Raw genomic sequence first — 13,704 nt, 5'->3', positions numbered from 1 at the left:
TCACACGAGTAAATATGTCCAGTATTATACCATTTCATTAGAAGTGTGTACATGTATATATTTATGTTATAGAACAAACATCACACTGTAATAGAGTTTAAAAGACAACCTAATATGGATATCAGTGTCTGGCAGGTAGCTTAGCAGTTAAGAGCATTGGGCCAGTAGCCGAAAGGAAGCTGGTTCGAATCCCCGTGCAGACTAGGTGACAAATCTCTTGATGTGCCCTTGAGCAAGTGACTTAACCCTAATTGCTCCTGTAAGTCTCTCTGGAGAATGACTGAACTGTCAAATGTCCCACCCACACACCATATGAATTACCCATTGAAGCCCAGCAAGATGATTACACTGTCTTTGGAAGTCAGTGAAGCAAGCAGGCTTTCTTCCTACAGTGATAAAGTATGAGTATGATAGTCCCCTGTTCTGCAGCATAATCTGAAGGTCTTCAAGAAGAAGCAGAGGCTGGACCATTAGAAAGGATATTTGAGGGATAAAGGAACATCAGATCATCACTATCCCGTTGTCTGTATTTTCTATTTGGACATACAGTAGTGTTTGTACATTCACAGAGTGTGTTCTGTCCTGAATGTATTGACAATGATCCATAGCTGTTTCTGTTTAGGCTTACATTGCCGGTAAATGAATCCATATTGCTGACATTGATCCTGCTTTGTACACTGCACAGTAGGCATATATAAACAAATGTGTTTACCCAAAGTATACTTTGATTGTAACATTCTCACCATGCTTTCCACAAGCACTGATATATACACAGCATGAAAAACCTTTAAACTAAACGAATAGTTGCTTATTCTTTTTCTTTTCCTCTCTCTTTCAAACCCAACAAATCATGTTCAATTTGAGAGCAAAAGGAACAGGGAATGAGCGAGGGAGCACTCAATATTTCATAACGCTATCAGCTTTCAAAGTTTAGAGTTGGGCCTTGTGATGAAATCCCCAAGTCTTAAAATAAACCATGGCTAAGGGTTTTGATCTCCCATTCCACTTTCTCACTCTCCTCTCCTGGGTTACTGAAGTCCTTCGTTGTGAATGGAAGTTGAAAGGTCTCCTGCACTTGGAGGTCCACTCTGTTGCACAGGGTTTTACACCATCCAGACAATAGACAACACCACAGTATATGATTGTGTCATATTAAAGCACGGAAGGATGTCTCTTATTGGCACAGAACAAAGACCTCCAAGATCTTAACTGACCTTTTGTATAAATGGGTTAGTGTGAATAGTGGACTGCTGGGCGTAGTGCTAAAAGGGATTAACTGCGTAAAATAAAGTTTTGCTGTAATGAGTCAATTCATTCATTCCAATTTCATAGTCTGATAGAAAGTGGAAGAAAGTATGTGATTGGAACAAACCCAAATAACCAAATAAAATTTTTCATAAACATGATTTGAAACAAGCTAATAATATAAGTGTTTTATATTGGTTTTGAAACATTCAGTCCATTACTTTTGGCCCACCATTGTTGTAATAGCCTGTAGGCAGGAGGAAGGCCGTGTAGAGAGGGCATGCTGCATATGGAAGACTGAGCTATGCACTGTGTTTAGATACAGTCCTGGTGTCTGGCCTGAGGCCAGCTCTCTTGTCCTGTCAGCTTGGTCCCCGGGCTGCCACCAAAGAGCTGTCAGTTCTTTGTCCAGCTAGCAACTGTGATTAAGAAGTTAACAGGAAAGACAACTTCTACTTCCCCAGTAAGGTGCAAAGGTAGCCAAAATAGAGTAAGGGTTTTGATGCTGTAGCTGTATGACGTGATGGGATTCAGTGAGGTGGTTAAACTAATAGAATGTGTGTTATCTGCTTTAATTAACTGTCATTCTGTCAAACTGGCATGAATGTGTTTGTATTGGTTGCATAATGCATTGAATTGCACTAGCTGAAGCACAATGAAGGACGAGAATTTGTTTCTGTAAAAGATAACTTTCACACAGTAGATTTTGTATTTTTCTCTCAGATTAACGTAATAATGTTTTTGTTTCATTTGTAACCATTGCAGTGCATTGTCGTTGGCACCACCGTCAATGTCTACATCATTATCTCCATTCCCATCATCATTATCATCCCCATCATCAATGTCATCACCACCAGCTCTAGCAATCAGCGTCCATTGCCATGATATGTTGCTCAGTCCGTACTCCCTCAGTATGGTTGCAAGCTGTGTGGCTGATAGCATTTAGATAGAGGACCCTGTTACCATGCTAGAGGCTCCACTTGTTGCCTTGGTGACCAGCTCATCTATTTGCATGGCCAGTTCCCTGTGCTTCTTAAAAGTGAGTCATGTGTGCCAACTATGGTGATTAGATTTGTCATCACACACCAATTTGTGTTTTCACTGAAGATAATAGATTGTTTAATTATCTCCCTCTCCCTTCTCGTCTCTCTCTCTCTCTCTCTCTCTCTCTCTCTCTCTCTCTCTCTCTCTCTCTCTCTCTCTCTCTCTCACTCTCACTCTCTCGCTCAGTTGGCAACTTGGGACTCAACTCGTGGGCTGAACGGTAGTCTAAAGGAGAGTCGGATAGAAAACGGCATGCAAGGAGTGACGGTCAAGGTGGTAACATTACTGGTAAGTGCTTACTCACTACCAACTCACTACCAACTCACTACCAACTCACTACCAACTCATTACCAACTCAATACCAACTGTCCACGTTGATGCTATACTCCTTTTCTGTGTAGTAGGATTAGGACATAATGTGAGGTCTTCTTCTCCATCTGGCTCTGTGGATCTACGACAAGTCCGGCCCTAGCCTTTTGAGGGCCCTAAGCAACATTTTAGTGGCCCTCCTCTTGACAACGGAGAGAAGAAATTGCCATTTTGCCATAGGGTGGAGAGACATTCTTGCAGTTTATAGCTAATTTCCTGCAATTATTCTGCTCATTTTGCCATGACTTATGCCATGTTAATATGATATCTGAGTGAGAGTGACTAACAAAATCAATGGGGGCCACCTGGAGGTCAGGGCCCCTGGGCATGTGCCCTGCGTTCCCGGTTGGTCATTTGACCATGATTACTACAAGTTTGTGGCGAAATCCTGCACTTCTGCACATCCTGCACCACTTTAGGAGCGCACCAGCTGTCAGGAAGGAGGAAGTAAATATAGCTCTTCCTTCTCTGTGTGATAGCTCTCGGTTGGCGTGGCAGTTTTGACAGTGTGTGCATTTCTTTGCAGAAGTCTTGTTTATTTTTGCCGTGCTTAGTTTATGAACGTTTTAAGTCAGATTGCCGTGTACAGCTCTACTGTGTGTTTGGAATCTGTTGGGACCGCTCTTTCCATTGATTGCATGGATTATTAGCAACATTGTTGTGGAGCTTTTATGAGACAAACTAAACTAACCAAAGAGTGTGTCGGACGGAGGGAGGGACGAATATAGCATATAATATTTTTTTTCTCTCATTGTGGTCCTCTGTAGCTCAATTGGTAGAGCATTGCGCTTGTAACGCCAGGGTAGTGGGTTTGATCCCCGGGACCACCCATACGTAAAAATGTATGCACACATGACTGTAAGTTGCTTTGGATAAAAGCGTCTGCTAAATATTATTGTGCTGTGGTCCTTTTTATTCAATGCTGCTGTGGAACTTTTGCACAGCAGTACTTACTTTAAGGGAGGTTGCGTGTGAGTTTATTATTTTTTATTATTGTTTGAACTGTATTGATTTTTTGTGGGACTACTGAGATTTGGTTTACACACATACCGTTATGTCCCACTCCCTCCACCACTGGGAGGTAATACAGATTATTGCAAATCCTCTAAGGTTGATGACTGGGTTCTTTCTGGTCAGTTGTTTCTATGAAGTTGCCTCTGAGTTGCTCTGACATTATTATTGTATGAGGTATTATTGGTTGGTTTAGCCCTGTGCTGTGACTGGTGTGCATATGGTGTGTCTTATCCGTTCTCTCCACTGGCTATCTGGCAAACAGGCTATACTCTAGGACCTAGGCAGTCTCTTCTGCTGATGTGTGTGTGTCTGGTACAGGTACTCTCTTTATTCTACTGTTAAATCGGCAGGGTTAATACCTGCCTGGCGCCTGAACAAAAATCTTTACCTTTACCCCTCTCTAACAATACCTCTACAGGTATTGTAGATAACTGGCTAGACTAATTTACCAATCTAAAAAATGTTAGCTGACATGAGCTAATTGAGTGACTGTCAGTGACTGACATAACAAGAGAAAAACTGCTGATGTACAACCAAATTATGAAATTGCACAGAGTGTATTCTACTAATCTAACCCTCAACAGTAAGTTGAGACCCCGACTGAGTTCCTAAAAACTAGCAGCCACGGGGACCCTAAGCAGTCGTTTATGTCGCTTAGTGGCTAGGACCGACCCTGATCTAGGACATCTGTAAGACATAAACTCCAACCGTACAGCTCATCCTTAGCTGCTGCCTTAGCTTCTGTTCTTTCTCTTCACACAAGATTTACCTGTTCCATATTTATTCAAATAAGTTCTGCTCGGCTTCCTCTTGGCAGTGCCGTTTAATCATGACGTTTTTTCCAATCCACCCCAGCAGCTTTCCTCTTCAACTCACTTTTCCACCCATTCAGTTCAGCCCTGACACTCTTTCCCATAAAGAAGAGCCATGGTTTACCGCAGTAAATTTAGAGTGGTAATTTCTGCCTGATGAAGTGTCACCTCTCCACAGCACTGGGTATTACAGGTCAACAACCACCCAGAAGACTCGTTATGAAGATGAAGTTTGATATAGAAACTGCAGCTGGTTTTCAGAAAGTTGTCACACAAAAGTCCTAAATGAATACTGTTCTACCTGTCGGTTGAACTGGACCAGTTAATGAAACTAGGCTGGCCTTTTGACAAATGATGGGACTGTGAATTAATGCACACAGACACAACTCTGTAAAATGTACAGTAGTGTTTCAACTTTTGGCTACAAAAAGACTCTCTGTATGTTGTCATGTAGTTAAAGTTATTTATTTATGTTATCCAACAGGAGGATCCCTTTGTGATGGTAGCTGAGAACATCCTTGGCCAGCCTAAACGCTACAAAGGCTTCTCCATAGATGTTCTGGATTCTCTGGCCAAGATCCTGGGCTTCAGGTATGAGATCTACCAGGTGGCCGATGGGAAGTATGGCTCCCCTACCTCAAATGGCTCCTGGAACGGCATGATCGGAGATCTCATCAGTAAGGTAAGTCTGTTCATCACAACTGGAGTTTGTACTGTTTATTTTGAAGGTTGATCGATAGTTTGCTGTTGACTGCTCTGGGGACATCATCTTGCCTATTGCTGCAGTTCTATCAGCCCTTGGTAGCTGACTGTAGCCTTGACACAGTGGAGTCCATTATAATTTGGGCCTTCTTGGAAAGATACTTCACCTCACATGTTCTTCAGTGTGATGGCTCTCTATTGTGGCAGATCTGATATGGCCAAATTATGTTTGCATCAGAGTGGACCCACTACAGTCTGGCCATCAGGCTGACGGTCAGGCTGCTCCAGATAAAGCAGTCCCACCAGTGCAGGAGGGACTTCAACTCAGCAGGCTAACAATGCTAACAGTAGGAGAGTGAGTGGGCAGGTGGGGAGTAAGTTGGCATGGGACAATTATATCACCCAATGGAGTAGATCATAACCAGTAGAAATAAGACTGTTGTTGGCTTTTTTGCATTATTTTGCACAATGTGCAAGTCCCTGTAATTTCCTGTAAGTGAGCTTGCTGCAGAGAATGCAGCCCAGATGAGCTACTTTTCAGCCCTTCACACTAATGATAATCTGCAGACAATATCACTTCATGGAGGGACAACTTATCTTTGATTATGGCCTTGAGTTAGAGAGCTATTGTTTAGCCCAACAATCCAGACATATGATTTGTGTCATAGGGTCCCACTCCAGCAGCAGGTGTCCAAAACCATGCCATTACCAGTGTGTTGACAATGCTGTGAAATGAGGAGAAAAACAGATACACCAGCACTGGACACTAGCAAAATGTGATCAGTGTACTGTAACTCTGTCATTTCAGATTAACGTTTACAATAAAGCTTTACAATAAAAGGATTTAGTTGATTGCCATGTGGAATGTCTGACCTCTATAGGTCTGCATTAGTGCCAGGGACCTCATGATACAATATTATTACAATACTTAGGTGCCAATATGATATGTATTGTGATTCTCACGATTCTATATGTATTGTGATTCGACACTGAGATTTTATTGCCATTTCATGTTCCAAACATATTGCTCACCATATGTCTGCTGCAGAGAGACAAGAGAGAGCATGAGAAAATGAGTTTGGTTCAGTCAGGGAAAGTGCTGAAAAAATGCTGTCTCACTGTTTAAAAAGAAGATGGAGAAAAAGCACGGCCTTCTGCTGTGTGAAATAAAAAATAACAGAGGGCAAAATCATGACGCTTTCATTTCAATCCCAAAGAGCAAACAAAAAACCACAACAGACAGACATTTTACTTTATTTTATTTGCCAAACATCAACAAAAGATTATGATCTCCGAACCAACAGCTTCAATGTCATGGCTGTAACTGATGTATCTCTCTATCTATACACAGCGAGCAGACATGGCAGTATCAGCCATCACCATAACTCCAGAGAGGGAGAGCGTGGTGGACTTTAGCAAGCGCTACCTGGACTACTCCGTGGGGATTCTGATGAGGAAGTCAGAGGAGAAGATCAATATCTTCTCTCTCCTAGCGCCCTTTGACCTGGCCGTGTGGGCGTGCATCGCTGCCGCCATCCCCGTGGTCGGGGTCATGATCTTCATCCTGAGGCGCGTCCAGTCAGTCCGCTCCCAGAATCCCCCAGGGGGACACCAGGCCACCTCTGTGTCCACCTCCCTGCAGAGCGCCATCTGGATTGTCTACGGAGCCTTTGTGCAGCAAGGTGAGCTTGGTAATGTGGCATCACAAGAGAAGAAACAGGGTACACCAGCATCTTGCAGCAAAGTTGCTTCATATACAGTGAAATGCTTACTTGTTACAATATCACCAACAACAAGACAGCGACTTTTGACCATCGTGGTACCTCAGTCCGTTGGCAGCAATATGACACAAACATAGATAGATCCATAGATGGCTAGATGTATATAAATACACTACCAGTCAAAAGTTTGGACACAACTACTCATTCAAGGGTTTTTCTTTATTTTTAATATTTTTTACATTGTAGAATAATAGTGAAGACATCAAAACTATGAAATAACACACATGGAATCATGTAGTAACCAAAAAAGTGTTAAACAAATCAAAATATATTTTATGTTTGAGATTCTTCAAATAGCCACCCTATGCCTTGATGACAGCTTTGCACACTCTTGGCATTATCTCAACCAGCTTCATGAGATAGTCACCTGGAATGCATTTCAATTAAACAGGTGTGCCTTCTTAAAAGTTAATTAGTGGAATTTCTTTCCTTCTTAATGCGTTTGAGCCAATCAGTTGTGTTGTGACAAGGTAGGGGGGTATACAGAAGATAGCCCTATTTGGTAAAAGACCAAGTCCATATTATGGCAAGAACAACTCAAATAAGCAAAGAGAAACAACAGTCCATCATTACTTTAAGATATGAAAGTCAGTCAATATGGAACATTTCAAGAACTTTGAACATTTATTCAAGTGCAGTCGCAAAAACCATCAAGCGTTATGATGAAACTGGCTCTAATGAGGACCGCCACAGGAATGGAAGACCCAGAGTTACCTCTGCTGCAGAGGATAAGTTAATTAGAGATAACTGCACCTCAGATTGCAGCCCAAATAAATGCTTCACAGAGTTCAAGTAACAGACACATCTCAACATCAACTGTTCAGAGGAGACTGCGAGAATCAGGCCTTCATGGTCGAATTACTGCAAAGAAACCACTACTAAAGGACACCAATAATAAGAAGAGACTTGCTTGGGCCAAGAAACACGAGCAATGGACATTAGACCGGTGGAAATCTGTCCTTTGGTCTGATGAGTCCAAATTTGAGATTTTTGGTTCCAACCGCCGTGTCTTTGTGAGATGCAGAGTAGGTAAACGGATGATCTCCGCATGTATATTTCCCACCGTAAAGCATGGAGGAGGAGATGTTATGGTGTGGGGGTGCTTTGCTGGTGACACTGTCTGTGATTTATTTAGAATTCAAAGCACACTTAACCAGCATGGCTACCACAGCATTCTGCAGTGATACGCCATCCCATCTGGTTTGGGCTTAGTGGGACTATCATTTGTTTTTCAACAGGACAATGACCCAACACACCTCCAGGCTGTGTAAGGGCTATTTTACCAAGAAGGAGAGTGATGGAGTGCTGCACCAGATGACCTGGCCTCCACAATCCCCCAACCTCAACCCAATTGAGATGGTTTGGGATGAGACCGACCGCAAAGTGAAGGAAAAGCAGCCAACAAGTGCTCAGCATATGTGGGAAGACTGTTGGAAAAGCATTCCAGGTGAAGCTGGTTGAGAGAATGCCAAAAGTGTGCAAAGATGTCATCAAGGCAAAGGGTGGCTATTTGAAGAATCTCAAATACAAAATATATTTTGATTTGTTTAACACTTTTTTGGTTACTACATGATTCCATATGTATTCTTTCATAGTGTTGATGTCTTCACTATTATTCTACATTGAATGAGTAGGTGTGTCCAAACTTTTGACTGGTGCTGTATATAACCAGACATATAAGCAATAGAAAAGGCTTTTGTTATGTCCCTATGAATGCCACACATACAGTTAGCAGCACAGAGTGGTTTCATTTGAAGCATGGAGCCCATTTTCCACTATAGCATTTAAAGGGTTCCTTTGATGGAAGGAATATCAGGTATTTGAGTCTGGTCTGGATCCAGGCATCTAAGATGTGAATAAATGACTCCTTCAGCAACCCCTGTTAAACCCTCAACGTCATCTATTAAAGTATGGCACTTTGAATCTGGGTTTGGCGGATGGCAGGAGAACACTACCTGCCCCAATGCATAGTGCCAACTGTAAAGTTAGGTGGAGAAGGAATAATGGTCTGGGGCCATTTTTCATGGTTTGGGCTAGGCCCCTTAGTGCCAGTGAAGGAAAATCGTAACGCTACAGCCTACAATGACATTCTAATCTAGACGATTCTGTGCTCCCAACTTTGTGGCAACAGTTTGGGGAAGGCCCTTTCCTGTTTCAGCATGACAATGCCCCCGTGCTCAAAGCGAGGTCCATAATGAAATGGTTTGTCGAGATCGGTGTGGAAGAACTTGACTGGCCTGCACAGAGCCCTGACCTCAACCCCATCGAACATCTTTGGGATGAATTGGCCTGCAGCAATGTTCCAACATCTAGAGGAAAGCCTTCCCAGAAGAGTGGAGGCTGTTATAGCAGCAAAGGGGAGACAAACTACATATTAATAAGCATAATTTTGGAATTAGATGTTCGACGAGCAGGTGTCCACATATTTTTGGTCATTTTACATTTAGTTTTGAGTATATTTGACCCTATGACCTTGTGCCTTTAGGTCAAGTTCCACAAATGCCTCTCTGAGACGAATCTCCTGGAACCTCTTGACCTCTTGACCTTGGCAAACAGTGCCTTGCAAAAGTATTCATCCCCCTTGGCGTTTTGCCTATTTTGTTGCCTTACAAGCTGGAATAAAATTGATTTTTTGGGGGTTTGTATCATTTGTTATTGTGAAGTGGAAATGTCTAGGAGCAACAACGGCTCAGCCGCAAAGTGGTAGGCCACACAAACCCCCCCAAAAATCTATTTTAATTCCAGGTTGTAAGGCAACAAAATAGGAAAAATGCCAAGGGGGGTGAATAATTTCGCAAGCCACTGTAAGTGCCTCAAGCCAATTTAATAAAACTCACTGAGGCTTGAACACAATAATACTCTGGTTGTCTTCTTTTTCTTTTTAAAACAGTCCTTAGGGTACATCATTGATAGTGACACTCGGAGACAAATGCGTGTTCTTTTTTTCACACACCCTGAATCTCTCAGATGACATTTCTGTGGTTTTAGTCTTCAAAATGAGAATTCACATTGACATTTCCTCATCTGTTTCCTGTGTAGTTAGACAGAGTGCTTAGACCTCTGCTACAGGGAGAGAGAGACAGCTATGAAAAAGCTTATCTCATAGATGGATCTTCTACTAGCTGCCTGGGAAAACAGTGGCATTGTGAAGGATAATTTAGAGAGGAAACGTTGTTGGTAGAAAGAGGGTTAAAGAGAGAGAGCAAAATTGAGACAGAAATGGACAGATTGAGAGATACAGTGAGACAGTTAGAAATAGTGAGATTAAAGTATATTGATACAGAGACAGGTGAGAGAGAGTAGAATAAATGATTGAGATCTCATTTTCAAGGGGTCCTGAAAAATACAGAAACATTATAAATGTACACCAGATCAATAGGACCAACAGGCTCAAATAAAACCGACAGAACAATGGTGCAATAAATTGTGATATCACAAACAGTGAATCAAATCAGCATAATGTTATTGTTCAAGACTTCGTACAGTACACTATATCTTATGTTGTTGTGTTCCTAGGGGGAGACTCCATCCTGGGTTCTGTGGCTCTGCGTATCGTCATGGGCAGCTGGTGGCTCTTCACCCTCATTGTGTGTTCCTCCTACACGGCCAATCTGGCAGCCTACCTCACTGTGTCCCGAATGGACAACGCTGTACGGTATGTTATCAACAGTTGTCAACCCTGTTGCTCAGTGTATCCTTCCATATTCAAGACTCAATGTCCGATGTCATGATTTCCTGGTGGTAAGCCACCCTGTGTCTTCAACTGGCTAGGATACTGGTATGTCTAACCTTTTCCAGCATTGACCTGAACTGCCAATTCTCTGGTGTTATTTGCCTTTGTGGGTTAGATCTCACCCATGTATGCAGATTTAGACATGCCAAAAACTCAAGTTGTGCAGGCTGTTGACATAAATGTGGACTAGGGCTGCGTTTAGACAGGCAGCCCAATTCTGATTTTTTTTCCACCAGTTAGTCTTTTGACCAATCAGATCAGGTCTGAAAAAGATCTGATGTGAAAAGATCTGATGTGATTGGTCAAAAGACCAACTGGTGGAAAACAATATCAGAATTGGGCTGCCTGTCTAAACGCAGCCTATGACACACAATTGTAATTCCTGACCCACTCCTTATAACAAATTTGCTCTCCAAATGTTATTTGTCAATGAATCCAATTTAGCACACTCCTTTCCTGAAGGGCAGGCGGAGAGGTGTTTGATTGTGTTTAGTCTGTCCGGTGTCGAGCAAATAGCACAAGTGGGTTACAGGGAAGAATGCTAAATAGCAACTAGATCCTTTATATAATGGCTTATTGTTCAAGCATCTGTACCCACAACCACAGTGCCCATCAGTACAAGACTGCAATATAACTGGACAACGTCTTTCTACTGCTCAGACGCAATTAGTGTGTCTGTATAGCTGTGGAGAGTGGAAGTAATACAGTCAGAGGATGGAGAAGATTACAGAAGATAGATCTATATTGTCTTGGGGCTAAATCCAGACTCGAGATGGCAGGAATGATTTCAACAATAAACGCTATCACCCCCATAAGCCAACATTTGCTCGCTTTAATCCTTCCATAAACTCAATGTAATGAATATTGGTGTGATAATTCCTTCTCATTCTCTATTGAAAGAAGATAGACAGTAATCACCATGCCTCAGGGTGGAGAGGTTACATTAAAGGACTGGGATTCAATTTATCACAATCAGATTGTTGTCGCTTTGCAGAACAAAATGACAAACTCTTCTAATCTTCACACTAATTGACTAATTAACTCATGTATCACAGTAACCAGGGTTTGTTTGTTTGGCAGACAAACACATAATAGACAGTTTGCAAGTTATTAGCCCTGGGCTTTAGTACTATCAAATATGCAGTGAGGAAAATCTGCACAGCAAAATGTCCCTTTGAATCAACCCTTAGAGAAATCACACCAATATAAACAGTATTTTGTCACTTCATGATAGCAGCATGGTGAAGAATGTTTTTGCCAAAACATTTCCTTAATGCTCTTTCAAGGGATTGAGACCCACGTATTCAGCGGAGCCCATCTCCTGATATTTACAAAGCCATACAAATATGCACTACAATTAACAACCAATTTATAAACTCATCAGAACCAAGACAAGCACCTTCAGACTAGAGCCAGAGACCACAGTAAGTCATTTAGCACTGTCAAGCTGATATGATTCCTACAACACATCAGAAGGCATTAATGACACTAGAGAGGAAGACATGGGAGGAGAGGGGGGGAGGGAATGTATCAGTGCCCCCTGAAATGGTTTTGAATCTCCACCCGACTATTACATCTAATGACGGTGTCTGCTGTATTGATTTTGGCTTCAGGGGGGTATGGATGGAGGGGAAGCAGGGAGTGCATTAGGAAGTGGGCGTAGGGCGTATCAGATATATGTGCCACACTCAAAAAAATCGGACACACAATAGGTGTTCCATTAGCAAACTGTCAATCACTTTCCATAGAACAGTGATTTTAAAGGAAGCATGACCACAGTCCATTGTTGACGATTCAGACATTCAGTATGTAGGCATACGTGTGATATGATTAGCAAACTACACATGATATTGATTTGTCAAAATGAGAGAGAATCAAAATACACTTTCATGTTTTTGTAATGTGTATACCACTCCTGTTGTTCTCACCTGTCCAGTTCTCTTACTGTAGATACTGGAGAAGGGGGTCAAGAAGGGCACAGAGAAGGGAAGAGAGATACTGGATTTGATTCCACACAGTCACTGTAGCTAATAATTCTGCCTTATCTGAAGGATCTCTAACTAGAGACACTAACTAGAGATACTAACCACATTTATGACACTAACTAGAGGTAAGAGACAGAACTAGTCTGTTTGGTAACATCGCTAATAGACCAGACACTAACTAGAGGCAAGAGACAGAACTAATCTGTTTGGTAACATCGCTAATAGACCAGACACTAACTTGAGGTAAGAGACAGAACTAGTCTGTTTGGTAACATCGCTAATAGACCAGACACTAACTAGAGGCAAGAGACAGAACTAGTCTGTTTGGTAACATCGCTAATAGACCAGACACTAACTAGAGGTAAGAGACAGAACTAGTCTGTTTGGTAACATCGCTAACAGACCTGACGCTAACTAGAGGCAAGAGACAGAACTAGTCTGTTTGGTAACATCGCTAATAGACCAGACACTAACTAGAGGTAAGAGACAGAACTAGTCTGTTTGGTAACATCGCTAACAGACCTGACGCTAACTAGAGGCAAGAGACAGAACTAATCTGTTTGGTAACATCGCTAATAGACCAGACGCTATCTAGAGGTAAGAGACAGAACTAGTCTGTTTGGTAACATCGCTAATAGACCAGACACTAACTAGAGGTAGAGACAGAACTAGTCTGTTTGGTAACATCGCTAATAGACCAGACACTAACTAGAGGTAAGAGACAGAACTAGTCTGTTTGGTAACATCGCTAATAGACCATACACTAACTAGAGGTAAGAGACAGAACTAGTCTGTTTGGTAACATCGCTAATAGACCAGACACTAACTAGAGGCAAGAGACAGAACTAGTCTGTTTGGTAACATCGCTAATAGACCAGACACTAACTAGAGGTAAGAGACAGAACTAGTCTGTTTGGTAACATCGCTAATAGACCAGACGCTATCTAGAGGTAAGAGACAGAACTAGTCTGTTTGGTAACATCGCTAAAAGACCAGACACTAACTAGAGGTAAGAGACA

General features: G+C 42.1%; 1 protein-coding gene across 1 annotated transcript in view; it reads left to right on the top strand.

The window, feature by feature from the left end:
• Positions 1-13,704, top strand: part of LOC311110747 (glutamate receptor ionotropic, delta-1-like) — a gene marked incomplete at both ends in the record, with an annotated part of 388,675 nt that overhangs the window by 356,077 nt on the left and 18,894 nt on the right. The window contains 4 exons of the mRNA XM_084153305.1: positions 2,476-2,577; positions 4,969-5,166; positions 6,538-6,868; positions 10,484-10,622. Of these exons, the coding sequence (XP_084009431.1) occupies positions 2,476-2,577; positions 4,969-5,166; positions 6,538-6,868; positions 10,484-10,622 (770 nt within the window). The remainder of the gene's footprint in view (positions 1-2,475; positions 2,578-4,968; positions 5,167-6,537; positions 6,869-10,483; positions 10,623-13,704) is intronic.

The sequence above is a fragment of the Coregonus lavaretus genome (assembly GCF_964263955.1).
Source record: "Coregonus lavaretus genome assembly, chromosome: 36".
NCBI classification, from domain to species: Eukaryota; Metazoa; Chordata; class Actinopteri; order Salmoniformes; family Salmonidae; genus Coregonus; species Coregonus lavaretus.
The sequence above is the reverse complement of the archived record's forward strand: the minus strand, read 5'-3'. Positions and strand labels throughout refer to the sequence as shown.